At 40.9% G+C, this 14,125-nt stretch overlaps 1 protein-coding gene across 1 annotated transcript in view; it reads right to left on the bottom strand.

Moving 5' to 3' along the window:
• LOC135288458 (leucine-rich repeat LGI family member 4-like) overlaps positions 1-10,114 on the bottom strand; it is a 31,588-nt gene extending 21,474 nt beyond the window's left edge. The window contains exons 1-2 of the mRNA XM_064401848.1: positions 9,912-10,114; positions 3,746-3,817 (exon numbers count right to left, since the gene is read on the bottom strand). Coding sequence (XP_064257918.1) covers positions 3,746-3,817; positions 9,912-10,114 — 275 coding nt within the window. The remainder of the gene's footprint in view (positions 1-3,745; positions 3,818-9,911) is intronic.
• Between the last annotated feature and the right edge of the window lie 4,011 nt (positions 10,115-14,125).

The following is a 14,125-nucleotide window of genomic DNA, read 5'->3' as shown; positions in this document are numbered from 1 at the left end:
ACATTTTAGGGTAAATTTTGGGACAAATTCGGGACATTTTGGGATATTTTGAGGTCAACTTTGGGGAAAATTTGGGGCATTTTGGGGTCACTTATGGGGGAAATTTGGGACAAATTTGGGGACATTTGGGGACAATTTGGGATCGTTTGGGCCATTTTGGGACATTTTGGGCCATTTTGGGTGATTTTGGGCCATTTTGGGACATTTGGGGCTATTTTGGTACATTTTGGGCCATTTTGGGCTGCTTTGTGGAGTTTTGGGGTTTGTAGTGCCATTTTTGGGGTGATTTTGGGGTTTTGGGGTGAATTTCGGGACATTTTGGGGTGTTTTGTGTAATTTTGGGTGTTCAGTGCCATTTTTGGGGTGATTTTGGGGTATTTAGGGCCAATTTGGGGGTGATTTGGGACATTTTGGGGCCGTTTTTGGGTATTTTGGGACATTTTGGGATATTTGGGGCATTTGGGGCCATTTTAGGGTGATTTTGGGATATTTCGACACATTTTGGGTGATTTTGGGGATATTTCGACACATTTTGGGTGATTTTGGGGTGATTTTGGGGTTTCAGGGCCATTTTGGGGTGAATTGGGGGTTTGGGGAATGATTTTGGGGCCATTTTGGGGTGAATTTGGGGGATTTTGAGCTGAATTTGGGGTTTTTGGGGTGAATTTGGGGACATTTTGGGGTGAATTCAGGGTATTTTGAGGTTTTTGGGGTTTTCAGGGTGAACTTGGGGATATTTTGGGGTGAATTCGGGATATTTGAGGTATTTGGGGGTTTGGGGTGAATTTTGGGTTTTTGGGGTGAATTTGGGGACATTTTGGGGTGAATTCAGGATATTTTGAGGGTTTTGGGGTTTGGTGTGAATTTTGGGATGATTTTGGGGTGTTTTGGGGTGAATTTGGGGGTTTGGGGGTGAATTTGGGATATTTTGGGGTGAATTTCAGATATTTTGCAGTATTTGGGGTTTTGGGCTATTTTGGGGTGAATTTTGGGGTTTGGGTGAATTTTTGGGTTATTTTGGGGTGAATTCGGGATATTTGAGGGTTTGGGGGTGAATTTTGGGGATGAATTTTGGGATATTTTTGGCTATTTGGGGGTGAATTTGGGGATATTTGAAGTATTTGGGGTTTTGGGGTGCATTTTGAGGTGAATTTTGGGGTTTTTGGGGAGAATTTTGGGGTGAATTTGGGGTAATTTGGGGATATTTTGGGGTGAATTCGGGATATTTGAGGTATTTGGGGTTTTGGGTGAATTTTGGGGTGAATTTTGGGGTTTTGGGGTGAATTTTGGGGTGAATTTGGGGTGATTTTGGGGTATTTGGGGGAACTTTGGGCTATTTGGGGGTGAATTTTGGAGTTAATTTTGGAGTTTTGGGGGAATTTTTGGGTGATTTTGGGGTACTTGGGTGGGGATTTGGGGCTGGTTTGGGGTGAATTTGGGGATTTTGGGGTGAATTTGGGGATATTTGAAGTATTTGGGTTTTGGGGTGAGTTTTGGGGTTTTTGGGGTGAATTTTGGGGTGAATTTGGGGTAATTTTGAGGTTTTTGGGGTTTTAGGGTGCATTTTGAGGTGAATTTTGGGATATTTGGGGATGTTTTGGGGTGAATTCGGGATATTTTGAGGTATTTGGGGTTTTTGGGGAGAATTTTGGGTTTTGGGGGTGAATTTGGGGTAATTTTGGGATGTTTTGGGGTGAATTCGGGATATTTGAGGTATTTGGGTTTTGGGGTGAATTTTGGGGTGAATTTGGGGTTTTGGGGTGAATTTTTGTGTTATTTTGGGGTGAATTCGGGATATTTGAGGTATTTGGGTTTTGGGGTGAATTTTGGGGTGAATTTTTGGCTTTTTGGGGTGAATTTTGGGGTTTTTGGGGTGAATTTTGGGGTGAATTTGGGGTAATTTTGAGGTTTTTGGGGTTTTGGGGTGCATTTTGAGGTGAATTTTGGGATATTTGGGGCTGTTTTGGGGTGAATTCGGGATATTTGAGGTATTTGGGGTGAATTTGGGGATATTTTTGGGGTGAATTTGGGGTGAGTTTTGGGGTTTTGGGGGTGAATTTTGGGTTGAATTTTAGGTTTTTGGGGTGAATTTTGGGGTGAAGTTGGGGACATTTTGGGGTGAATTCGGGATATTTGAGTTTTTTGGGGTGAATTTTGGGGTTTTGGGTAATTTTGGGGTGAATTTTTGGGATATTTTGGGGTTAATTTTGGGATATTTAGCAGTATTTGGGGTTTTGGGCTGTTTTGGGGTGAAGTTGGGGTTTTGGGGTGAATTTGGGGTTTTTGGGGTGAATTTTGGGCTGTTTTGGGGCGAATCTTGGGATATTTTGGGATATTTGGGGGTGAATTCAGGATATTTGGAGGTTTTTGTAGTTTGGGGGTGAATTTTGGGTCGAATTTTGGCTTTTTGGGCTATTTTGGGGTGAATTTTGAGGTTTTGGGTGAATTTTTGGGTTATTTTAGGGGGATTTGGGGCTGTTTTGGGGTGAATTTTGAGGTTTTGGGTGAATTTTTGGGTTATTTTGGGGTGCTCGGGTGGGGATTTGGGGCTGTTTTGGGATGAATTTGGGGTTTTGGGGTGAATTTGGGGTCAATTTTCGGCTATTTTAGGGTGAATTTTCCAATATTTTGCAGTATTTGGGGTTTTGGGCTGTTTTGAGGTGAATTTGGGGTTTTTGGGGTGAATTTGGGGGGAATTCCCGGATATTTGGAGGTATTTGGGTTTTTGGGATATTTTGGGGGTTTGGGGGTGAATTTTTGGGTTATTTTAGGGGGATTTGGGGCTGTTTTGGGGTGAATTTTGGAGGTTTTGGGGTGAATTCGGGATATTTTGTGGTTTTTGGGGTTTGGGGTGAATTTTGGGTTGAATTTGGGGGTTTTGGGGTGAATTTTGGGATATTTTGTGGTATTTTGGGGTGAATTCAGGATATTTGAGGGTTTTGGGATCTGGGGTGAATTTTGCGGTTTTTGGGGTAAATTTGGGGTATTTGGTGGGATTTTGGGGTGAATTTGGGGCTATTTTGGGGTGAATTTGGGATATTTGATGTTTTGGGGTTTAAGGGTAATTTTGGGGTGAATTTGGGGTAATTTTGAGGTTTTTGGGGGTTTGGAGTGCATTTTGAGGTGAATTTTGGGGTTTTGGGGTGAATTTTGAGGTGAATTTTGGGATATTTGGGGATGTTTTGGGTTGAATTCGGGATATTTTGAGGTATTTGGGGTTTTTGGGGAGAATTTTGGGGTGAATTTTGGGTTTGGGGTGAATTTGGGGCAATTTTGGGATGTTTTGGGGTGAATTCGGGATATTTGAGGTTTTGGGGATTTGGGGGTGAATTTTGGGGTGAATTTGGGGTTTTGGGGTGAATTTTTGTGTTATTTTGGGGTGAATTCGGGATATTTGAGGTATTTGGGTTTTGGGGTGAATTTTGGGGTGAATTTTTGGCTTTTTGGGGTGAATTTTGGGGTTTTTGGGGTGAATTTTGGGGTGAATTTGGGATACTTTGGGGGTTTGGGGGTTTTGGGGTGCATTTTGGGGTGAATTTTGGGATATTTGGGGATGTTTTGGGGTGAATTCGGGATATTTGAGGTATTTGGGGTGAATTTGGGGATATTTTTGGGGTGAATTTTGGGGTTTTTGGGGTGAATTTGGGTTCATTTTGGGGTGAATTCGGGATATTTGAGGTTTTTGGGGTGAATTTTGGGGTTTTGGGGTGAGTTTGGGGTGAATTTGGGGTTTTTGGTGACTCACAGCAGGGTCAGCGCCGGGAGGTGCCGGAAGCTCCCCTGGGGCAGCTCCTCCAGGTGCCAGCGGAGCAGGGAGCTGGAACGGGGCGGAAAACGGAGAAATTGGGAAAAACGGGGAAAAACGGGGGAAAACGGGGAAAACGGGGAAAAAACAGGGAAAAAACAGGGAAAAAACGGGGAAAAAACGGGGAAAATTGGGGGAAATTGGGGGAAATTGGAGAATTTGGGGGGGAAATGGGGAGAAAATGGGGGGGAAATTGGGGGAAATTGGGGAAAAAATGTGGAAAAATTGGGGAAAAACGGGGGGAAACCGGGGGAATTGGGGAATTTTGGGGGAAAAATGGGGGAGAAAATGGGGAATTTTGGGGGAAATTGGGGAAAATTGGTGAAAATTGGGAAAAAATGGGGAATTTTGGGGGAAATTGGGGAAAATTGGTGAAAATTGGGAAAAAATGGGGAATTTTGGGGGAAATTGGGGAAAATTGGGAAAAAATGGGGAATTTTGGGGGAAATTTGGGGGAAAATGGGGAAAAACAGGGAAAAACGGGAAAATTGGGGGAAAATTGAGGGAAATTGGGGAAAAGTGGGGAATTTTGGGGGAAATTTGGGAAAAACGGGGAAAATGGGGGAAATTGGGGAAAACGGGGAAAATTGGGGGGAAAATGGGGAAATTGGGGAATAAACAGGGAAAAAATGGGGAAAATTGGGGGAAATTGGGGGAACTTGGAGAATTTGGGGGGGAAATGGGGAGAAAATGGGGGAAAATTGGGGAAAAACGGGGAAAATTGGGGGAAATTTTAGAAAAAACGGGGGAAATTGGGGGAAATTGGGGAATTTGGGGGGATTTTGGGGGGATTTGGGGGGAAAATGGGGGAGGAAATGGGGAATTTTGGGGGAAATTTGGGGGAAAACAGGGAAAATTGGGGAAAAATTGGGGAAAATTGGGGAAAATTGGGGAAAAACGGGGAATTTTGGGGGAAATTGGGGAAAATTGGGGAAAATTGGGAAAAAATGGGGAATTTTGGGGGAAATTGGGAAAATTGGGGGAAATTGGGGGGATTTTGGGGGGATTTGGGGGGAAATTGGGGAAAAACGGGGAAAAACGGGAATTTGGGGGGATTTGGGGGGAAATTTGGGAAAATTGTGGGAAATTGGGAAAAAATGGGGAAAAATTGGGGGAAATTGGGGAATTTGGGGGGATTTGGGGGGAAATTGGGGGAGAAAATGGGGAATTTTGGGAGAAATTTGGTAAAAATGGGGGAAAACAGGGAAATTTGGAGAAAACTGGGGAAAAACGGGGAATTGTGGGGGAAATTGGGAAAAAATGGGGAATTTTGGGGAAAATTTGGGAAAAACGGGGAAAATTGGGGAAAATTGGGGGAAACTGGGGAAAATTAGGGAAAACAGGGAAAAATGGGGGGAAAATGGGGAAAATTGGGGAAAATTGGGAATTTGGGGGGATTTGGGGGGAAAATGGGGGAATTTGGGAGAATTTTGGGGGAAATTTGGGGGAAATTGGGGAAAAACGGGGGAAAACGGAAAAATTGGAATTTGGGGGGATTTTGGGGGGAAATTTGGGAAAATTGTGGGAAATTGGGACAAATTGGGGGAAATTGGGGAAAATTGGGGAAAATTGGGGGAAAATGGGAATTTTGGGGGGATTTTGGGGGAATTTGGGGGAGAAAATGGGGAATTTGGGGGGAAATTTGAGAAAAAACGGGGAAATTTGGGAGAATTTTGGGGGAAATTTGGGAAAAATGGGGGAAATTGGGGAAAATTGGGGAATTTGGGGAGATTTGGGTAAAATTTGGGGGGATTTTGTGGGGAAATGGGAAAATTGGGGGAATTTTGGGGAGAATTTTGGGGAAAATGGGAAAATTTGGGGCAATTTGGGAGAATTTTGGGGGAAAATTGGGTGAATTTGGGGAAATTGGGGAAAATGTGGGGGAAATTTGGGGAATTTTGGAAAGAAAATGAGGAATTTGGGGGGAAATTGGGGGAATTTGGGGGGAAAATGGAGAATTTGGGGGAATTTTGGAGAAGTTTGGGGGAATTATTGCGGGAATTTGGGGGAAAATGGGGAAATTTCAGGAAATTTTGGAGAATTTTGGAGGAAAATGAGAAAATTTGGGGAAATTTGAGGGATTTTTGGGGGAATTTTTGAAAACTGGGGGAATTTTGTAGAAAATTTGGGGGAATTTTTGGGAAATTTTGGGGAAATCGGGAGAAATTTGGGGGAAATTTGGGGAAAATTGGGGAAAATTTGGAGAAGTTGGGGGAAAATTTGGGGGAAATTTGGGGGAATTTTGGGGAAAAATTGGTGGAATTTGGGGGGAAATGGGAAAATTGGGGGAAATTTGGAGGATTTTAGGAAAATTTGAGGGGGAAGTGGGGAAATTTGGGGAAATTTGGGGGATTTGGGGGGGAAATTGAAGAAATTTCGGGAATTTTGGGGAAATTTGGGGAGGAAAATGGGAAGTTTGGGGAAATTGGGGAAAAATTGGGAAAATTGGGGGAATTTGGGGGAAATTTTGTGGAATTTTGGGAAAATTGGGAATTTGGGGCAATGGGGGAATTTTAGGGAATTTTGGGGGAAAACTGGGAGAAAGGGGAGGAATGGGGGGAACTGGGACCAAACTGGGACCAAACTGGGACTAAACTGGACCAAACTGGTCTGAACTGAGACTAAACTGGTCCAAACTGGTCTAAACTGGTCTGAACTGGTCCCAAACTGGGACTAAACTGGACCGAACTGGTCTAAACTGGGACTAAACTGATCTAAACTGGTCTAGACTGGGACTAAACTGGTCTGAACTGGTCCCAAACTGGTTTAAACTGGTCTGAACTGGTCTAAACTGGTCTGAACTGGTCTAGACTGGGACTAAACCAGGACCAAACTGGTTTAAACTGGTCTGAACTGGTCTAAACTGGGACTAAACTGGTCTGAACTAGGACTGAACTGGACTAAACTGGTCTAAACTGGTCCAAACTGGTCTGAACTGGTCCCAAACTGGGACTAAACTGGACCAAACTGGTCTGAACTGGGTCTAAACTGGATTAAACTGGGACTAAACTGGTCTAGACTGGGACTAAACCAGAACCAAACTGGTCCAAACTGCGACTAAACTGGGACTAAACTGGTCTGAACTGGTCTGAACTGGTCTGAACTAGGACTAAACTGGTCTAGACTGGTCCAAACTGGGACTAAACTGGACTAAACTGGTTTAAACTGGTCCAAACTGGTCTGAACTGGTCCCAAACTGGTCTAAACTGGTCTAAAGTGGTCTGAACTGGTCTGAACTGGTCCCAAACTGGGACTAAACTGGTCCCAGCTCCCCTCAGGCCATGCAGGGGGCGGGGCTTAAGGGATGACGTCATCGGGGCGGGGCTGGAAGGAACCATTGGGGGTCCCGGGGGGGTTTTGGGGCCCAAATTTGGGGATTTTGGGGTTTGAGGGATCCCGAATTTGGGGGATTTTTGGGGGGTCCCAAACTTTGGGAATTTGGGGTTTTGGGGTCCCAAATTTGGGGGATTTTGGGAGGTCCTGGCAGGGATTTGGGGTCCCAAATTTGGGGATTTTGGGCTCCAAAATTTAGGGAATTTTGGGGGGGTCCCGGGGGAGGTTTTGGGGTCCCAAATTTGGGGGATTTTGGGGTTTTGGGGATCCCAATTTTCGAGGATTTGGGGGGTCCCAAATTTGGGGATTTGGGGTTTGAGGGATCCCAAATTTAGGGATTTGGGGGTCCAAATTTGGGGGATTTTGGGAGGTCCCGGCAGGGATTTGGGGCTCCAAATTTGGGGTCTCGGGGGGGTTTTGGGGGGTCCCAAATTTGGGGGATTTTTTGGTTTTGGGGTCCCAATTTTGGGGGGTTTTGGGGTTTGGGTGATCCCAAATTTGGGGATTTTGGGTCCCGAAATTTGGGGGATTTTAGGGTGTCCCTGGGGGAATTTTTGGGGGGCCCCGGGGTGGATTTTTTGGGGTGTCCCGGGGGGGTTTTGGGGTCCCAATTTTGGGGAATTTTGTGGTTCCCGAATTTGGGGGATTTTGGGGGGTCACGGGGTCCCAAATTTGAGGGATTTTAGGGTTTTGGAGATCCCAAATTTGGGGGTTTGGGGGATCCCGAATTTGGGGAATTTTGGGGTCCCGAATTTGGGGATTTTGGGTTTTGGGGATCCCGAATTTGGGGGATTTTTGGGGGGTCCCGGGGGGTTTTGGGGTCCCAAATTTGGGGGATTTTTGGATTTTGGGGATCCCAATTTTCGCGGATTTGGGGGGTCCCAAATTTTGGGAGTTTGGGGGGGTCCCAAATTTGGGGATTTGGGGTTTTGGGGATCCCAAATTTAGGGATTTGGGGGTCCAAATTTGGGGGATTTTGGGGGATCCCGGGGCGGGTTTTGGGGTCACAATTTTGGGGGGTTTTGGGCTTTGGAGGATCCCAAATTTGGGGATTTTGGGGCTCAAAATTTGGGGATTTTGGGTCCCGAAATTTGGGGAATTTTGGGGGGCCCCGGGGTGGATTTTTTGGGGTGTCCCGGGGGGGTTTGGGGTCCCGAATTTGGGGGATTTTTGGGGTTTGGGGTCCCGATTTTGGAGGATTTTGGGGTCCCAAATTTGGAGATTTTGAGGGGTCCCAGGGGAAGTTTTGGGGTCCCAGTTTTGGAGAATTTGGGGTCCCAAATTTGGGGATTTTGGGGTTTTGGGGTCCCAAATTTGGGGGATTTTGGGGGTCTCGAATTTGGGGGATTTTTGAGGGGTCCCGGGGGTGTTTTGGGTGGGGGGAGTCCTAATTTTGGAGAATTTGGGGTCCCAAATTTGGGGGATTTTTGGATTTTGGAGATCCCAAATTTGGAGAATTTGGGGTTTGGGGGATCCCAAATTTGGGGATTTTGGGTCCCGAATTTGGGGAATTTTTGGGTTGTCCCGGGGGGGTTTTTGGGGGGTCCCGGGGGAGGTTTGGGGGTCCCAAATTTGAGGGATTTTTGGGTTTTGGGGTCCCAAATTTGGGGGATTTTTGGGGGTCCCGGGGTCCCAAATTTGGGGATTTCGGGGTTTTGGGTGATGCCAAATTTGGGGATTTTGGGGTCCTGAATTTGGGGCATTTTGGGGGGACCCTGAGGGGTTTTTGGGTTCGAAATTTGGGGATTTTTGGGTTTTGGGGTCCCAATTTTGGGGGATTTTGGGGTTCCCGGATTTGGGGGATTTTGGGGGGTCACGGGGCCCCAAATTTGGGGGGTTTTGGGGTCCCAAATTTGGGAATTTTGGGGTCCAAAATTTGGGGAATTTGGCCTCCCGAATTCGGGGAATTTTGGGGGGTCCCGGGGCAGGTTTTGGGGTCCCAAATTTGGGGGATGTTTGGTTTTTGGGGTCCCAAATTTGGAGAATTTGGGGTTTGGGGGATCCCAAATTTGGGGATTTTGGGCTCCCGAATTTGGGGAATTTTTGGGGGGTCCCGGGGGAGGTTTTGGGGGTCCCAAATTTGGGGGATTTTTGGGTTTTGGGGATCCCGAATTTGGGGGATTTTTGGGGGGTCCCAGGGGGTTTAGGGGTCCCAAATTTGGGGGATTTTGGGGTTTTGGGGATCCCAATTTTCGCGGATTTGGGGGGTCCCAAATTTTGGGAGTTTGGGGGGGTCCCAAATTTGGGGATTTGGGGATCCCAAATTTAGGGATTTGGGGATCCAAATTTGGGGGATTTTGGGGGATCCCGGGGCGGGTTTTGGGGTCCCAAATTTTGGGGATTTGGGCTTTGGAGGATCCCAAATTTGGGGATTTTGGGGGTCCCAAATTTGGGGGATTTTTGGGTTTTGGGGATCCCAAATTTGGGGATTTTTGGGTTTTGGGGTCCCAAATTTGGCGATTTTGGGGTTTTGGAGATCCCAAATTTGGGGATTTTGGGGTTCAAAATGTGGGGATTTTGGGTCCCGAATTCGGGGAATTTTGGGGGTTTGGGGGATCCCAAATTTGGGGGATTTTTGGGGGGTCCCGGGGGGGTTTTTTTTGCCCTCCCCACCCCCCCCGGACGATTCCATTCCCCCCCGGGGGGTCCGGCCGGTTCCAAACCGAGGCAAAGGGGGGGGAGGGGAGGCCAAGGAGCTCGGGGAGCCCCAAATCTTTTTTTGGGGGGGGTCGATGAATGGGGGAGGGGTCTGGGGAGGGGGAGGGGCACTCACAGCGTGGCCAGGCCCGGGGGGAGCCCCCGCGGGACCCCCCCCGCCCCCCCCCGGCAGCGCGCGCTGCTCCGCTCGCAGGCGCAGCCCCCGGGACAGGCCACGCCCCCTCTGGGGACCCCCCCCAAAACCGGGACCCCCCCAAAAAGCGGGACCCCCCCCAGGAGGGGCAGGAGGGGCCACAGGAGGAGGGCGGGGGCAGCCATGGGGGGGGAATAAAAAAAAAATTAAAAAATTAAAAAAAAAAAATTAAAAAAAAATTAAAAAATTTGGTAAAAATGGCAAAAATGGCCCCAAAAATGGCCCCAGAAATCTTCAAATATGAAAATAAAAAAGGCAAAAAAGAACTCAAAAAAAAATTAAAAAGTAAAAAAAAAATGGCCCCAAATATTAAAAAGAAAAGAAAAAAAAATCAAAAAAATTTAAAAAGTAAAAAAAAAAAAGGCTCCAAAAAATCCCCAAATATTAAAAAAAGCCAAAAAATTTCAAAAAGTAGAAAAAACCAAAAATGGCCCCAAAAATCTCCAAGTATTAAAAAAAAGCAAAAAAAAAATTTAAAAAGTAAAAAGAAAAAAAAACAAAAATGGCCCCAAAAAATCCCAAAATATTTTTAAAAAGTAAACAAAAAAAAAAAAAAAATTAAAAAGTAAAAAAAAAAAGGGTCCAAAAATGGCCCCGGAAATCTCCAAATATGAAAATTAAAAAGGAAAAAAAAACTCAAAAAATTTAAAAAGAAAAAGAAAAAAAAAAAGACCCCAAAAATGGCGCAAAAAATCCCCAAATATTAAAAAAAAAGCAAAAAAAATTAAAAAGTAAAAAAAAAAAAAACCCCAAAATGGCCCTAAAATCTACAAATATTAAAAAAAAAAGCCGAAAAATGACTCAAAAAAATTAAAAAGTAAAAAAAAAAAAACAAAAATGGCCCCAAAAAATCCCCAAATATTTTTAAAAAGAAAAAAAAAAACCCTCAAAAAATTTTAAAAAGTTAAAAAAAAAAAAAACAAAAATGGCCCCAAAAAATCCCAAAATATTCCAAAAAGCAAAAAAATTTAAAAAGTAAAAAGAACCCCAAAAATGGCCCCAAAAAATCCCAAAATATTTTTAAAAAGAAAAAAATTAAAAAAATTTAAAAACAAAAAAAAAGGCCCCAAAAATGGCCCCGGAAATCTCCAAATATGAAAATAAAAAAGGCAAAAAATAACTCAAAAAATTAAAAAGTAAAAAAAAAAAGGCCCCAAATATTAAAAAGAAAAGAAAAAAAAAAATTCAAAAAATTTAAAAAGTAAAAAAAAAGGCCCCAAATATTAAAAAGAAAAGGAAAAAAACCTCAAAAAATTTAAAATGTAAAAGAAAAAAATAATAAAGAAATGGCCCCAAAAATCTCCAATTAAAAAAAAAGCCAAAAATAGCTAAAAAAAAAAAAATTTAAAAAGAAAAAAAAGGCCCCAAAAAATCCCCAAATATTAAAAAAAAGCCAAAAAAATCTCAAAAATTTTTAAAAATTAAAAAAGGCCCCCAAAAAATCCTCAAATATTAAAAAGGAAAGCAAAAAAAAAACTCAAAAAAATTAAAAATTAAAAAAAGGCCCCAAAAATCTCCAAATATTAAAAAAAAAGCAAAAAAATACCTCAAAAAATTTTAAAAAGTAAAAAAAAATAAAAAAGGCCCCCAAAAAATCCCCAAATATTGAACAAAGCCAAAAAATAACTCAAAAAAATTTAAAAAATAAAAAAATTAAAAAATTTTAAAATAGCCCAAAATTCAAAAAAAACCCCTCAAAATTAAAAAAAATCAAAAATCCCCAAAAATACCTCAAACAATTAAAAAAAAATCAAATAAAACCCCCCAAAAATAAAAAACCCCCCAAAAATAAAACAAAAAAATCCCCAAAAATCCCCCCCGAACCCCCACAAGAATCACAGAAAAGAACCCAAAAATTCTTGAAAATTCTACCAAAAAAATGGGAAAATTATTAAAAAAAAAAATGGGAAAATTCCCCGAAAATTCCCGGGAAATTAAAAATGATATCCAAAATAAAATAAAAAATAAAAATTAATTTTTTCCTGCAAAAATACTCCAAAAAAAAATCCCCAAAAATAAATCCAACACCTAAAAAATGCCTCAAAATTAACCCCAAATGTAAAAAAAAAAAAGAAAAAAAACCCAAATTTCCCCAAAAATCCCAGAAAATACCCCAAAAATTCTTTAAAAAAAAAAAAAAGGGAAAATTATTATTTTTTTTTAATCCCCCAGAATTCTGCAAAAATAAGGCGAGTTTTTTTTAATTCTAGGAAAAACCAAAAAAAACCACAACAAAACAAAGCTAAAGAAAATTGAATTTTTTTTAAAAAAAATTAAATAAAAGCTCGCAAAAAAACCCCCAAAAATCCCCAAAAAATCCAAATCCCAGCCAAGAAAAGTCCCCGCAAAAAAATCCCAAAAAAACACCAAAAATCCCCCAAAAGAACCCAAATTTTGTTAAAAAAATCCTTTAAAAAAATCCTGAAAATTTCCTCCTAAAAACCCCAGAAAAAAATTTAAAATTTAAAAAAAAATCCCAAAAAAACCCGAAAAAATTGGAAAAAAATTTAAAAAAAAAATCCCAAAAATTTGTTGTTAAAATTCCCAAAAAGAAAACAAAAAAATCCCAAAATATCCTCAAAAATTCGTGTAAAAAACCTGGGAAAAATCTGCCCAAAAAAACTAAAAAATGTCCCCCAAAATCCCCAAAAAACTGGAAAAAAAAATGGAAAAAAATTTAAAAATATTCTCAGAAATTTGTTGTTAAAATTCCCAAAAAGAAAACAAAAAAAATACCCCAAAATATCCTCAAAAATTTGTATAAAAAACCTGGGAAAAATCTGCCCCAAAAACCTAAAAAATGTCCCCAAAAATCCCAAAAAAAAGAAAAAAAAGGAAAAAAATTTTTAAAAAATTCTCAGAAATTTGTTGTTAAAAGTCCCAAAAAGAAAACAAAAAAAGCCCCAAAATATCCTCAAAAATTTGTATAAAAAACCTGCAAAAAATCTCCCCAAAAAACTAAAAAATGTCCCCAAAAATCCCCCAAAAAAAGAATTAAAAAATGGGGAAAAAAAATTAAAAAATTTCCCAAAAATTTGTTTTTAAAATTCCCCAAAAAGAAAACAAAAAAATCCCCAAAATATCCTCAAAAATTTGTATAAAAAACCTGGGAAAAATCTGCCCAAAAAACTAAAAAATCTCCCCAAAAAAACTGAAAAAAAATGGAAAAAAATTTAAAAAATTCCCAAAAATTTGTTTTTAAAATTCCCCAAAAAGAAAACAAAAAAATCCCCAAAATATCTTCAAAAATTTGTATAAAAAACTAAAAAAGTCCCAAAAAATCCCCCAAAAAAGTCCCAAAAATTCCTTAAAAATTCCTTTAAAAACTTGCTAAAACTCCACCCAATCAAATCCCTTCAAATCCTTTTAAAATCTCCTAAAAAAGGAAAAAAAAAAAATCCCAAATTTAGGGAAAAATCCCAGAAAAATGCCACAAAAATCCCCAGAAAAAGAAATGAAAGAATTCCCAAAAAAATCCCCAAAAGCTCCTAAAAAATCCAATAAAAATCCCCCAAAAAACACCAAAAAATCTCCCGAAAACCCCAAAAAATTTGCTTTAAAAATTGCAAATTTCGGGCTCCAACTCCCTCAAAAATCGTCCAAAAATCCTTAAAAAATCCCCCAAAAAATGAAAATAAAAATTAAAATAAAATTTAAAAAAAAAAATTTAAAATAAAAAGAAAAGAACCCAAAACCCCAAAACCAAAAATGACAAAAAAATCCTAAAAACAAACTCCAAAAAATCTGGAAAATTTAAAAAAATAATCCACAGAAAATGAAATAAAAAAACCCAAAAATAAAATTTAAAAATCCCCAAAAATTCGGAAAAATCCTAAAATAAAACAAAAAAAAAATCCCCAAAAAATGGAAAAAATTCCCCAAAAAATCCTCCAAAAAAATCCCAATTTTCGGGCTCCGCCTCCCCAAAAAGCCCCAAATTCTCCCCAAAAAAGTCCAGAAAATTTAAAATAAAAATGAAAATTAAAAACCTAAAAAAAGCCCTTAAAAAACCCCAAAAAAATCCCCAAAAATCCCAAATTTGGAGCTCAGTGTGGAGGAAAAAAACCCCCAAAAAATCCTCAGAAAACCTCAAAAAAAACCCCAAAAAATTCCAAAAATAAACCCCAAAAAACTCT

Source organism: Passer domesticus, chromosome 33, assembly GCF_036417665.1.
Source record: "Passer domesticus isolate bPasDom1 chromosome 33, bPasDom1.hap1, whole genome shotgun sequence".
In the NCBI taxonomy this organism is placed as follows: Eukaryota; Metazoa; Chordata; class Aves; order Passeriformes; family Passeridae; genus Passer; species Passer domesticus.
This window is presented reverse-complemented; position numbering and strand designations above follow the sequence as displayed.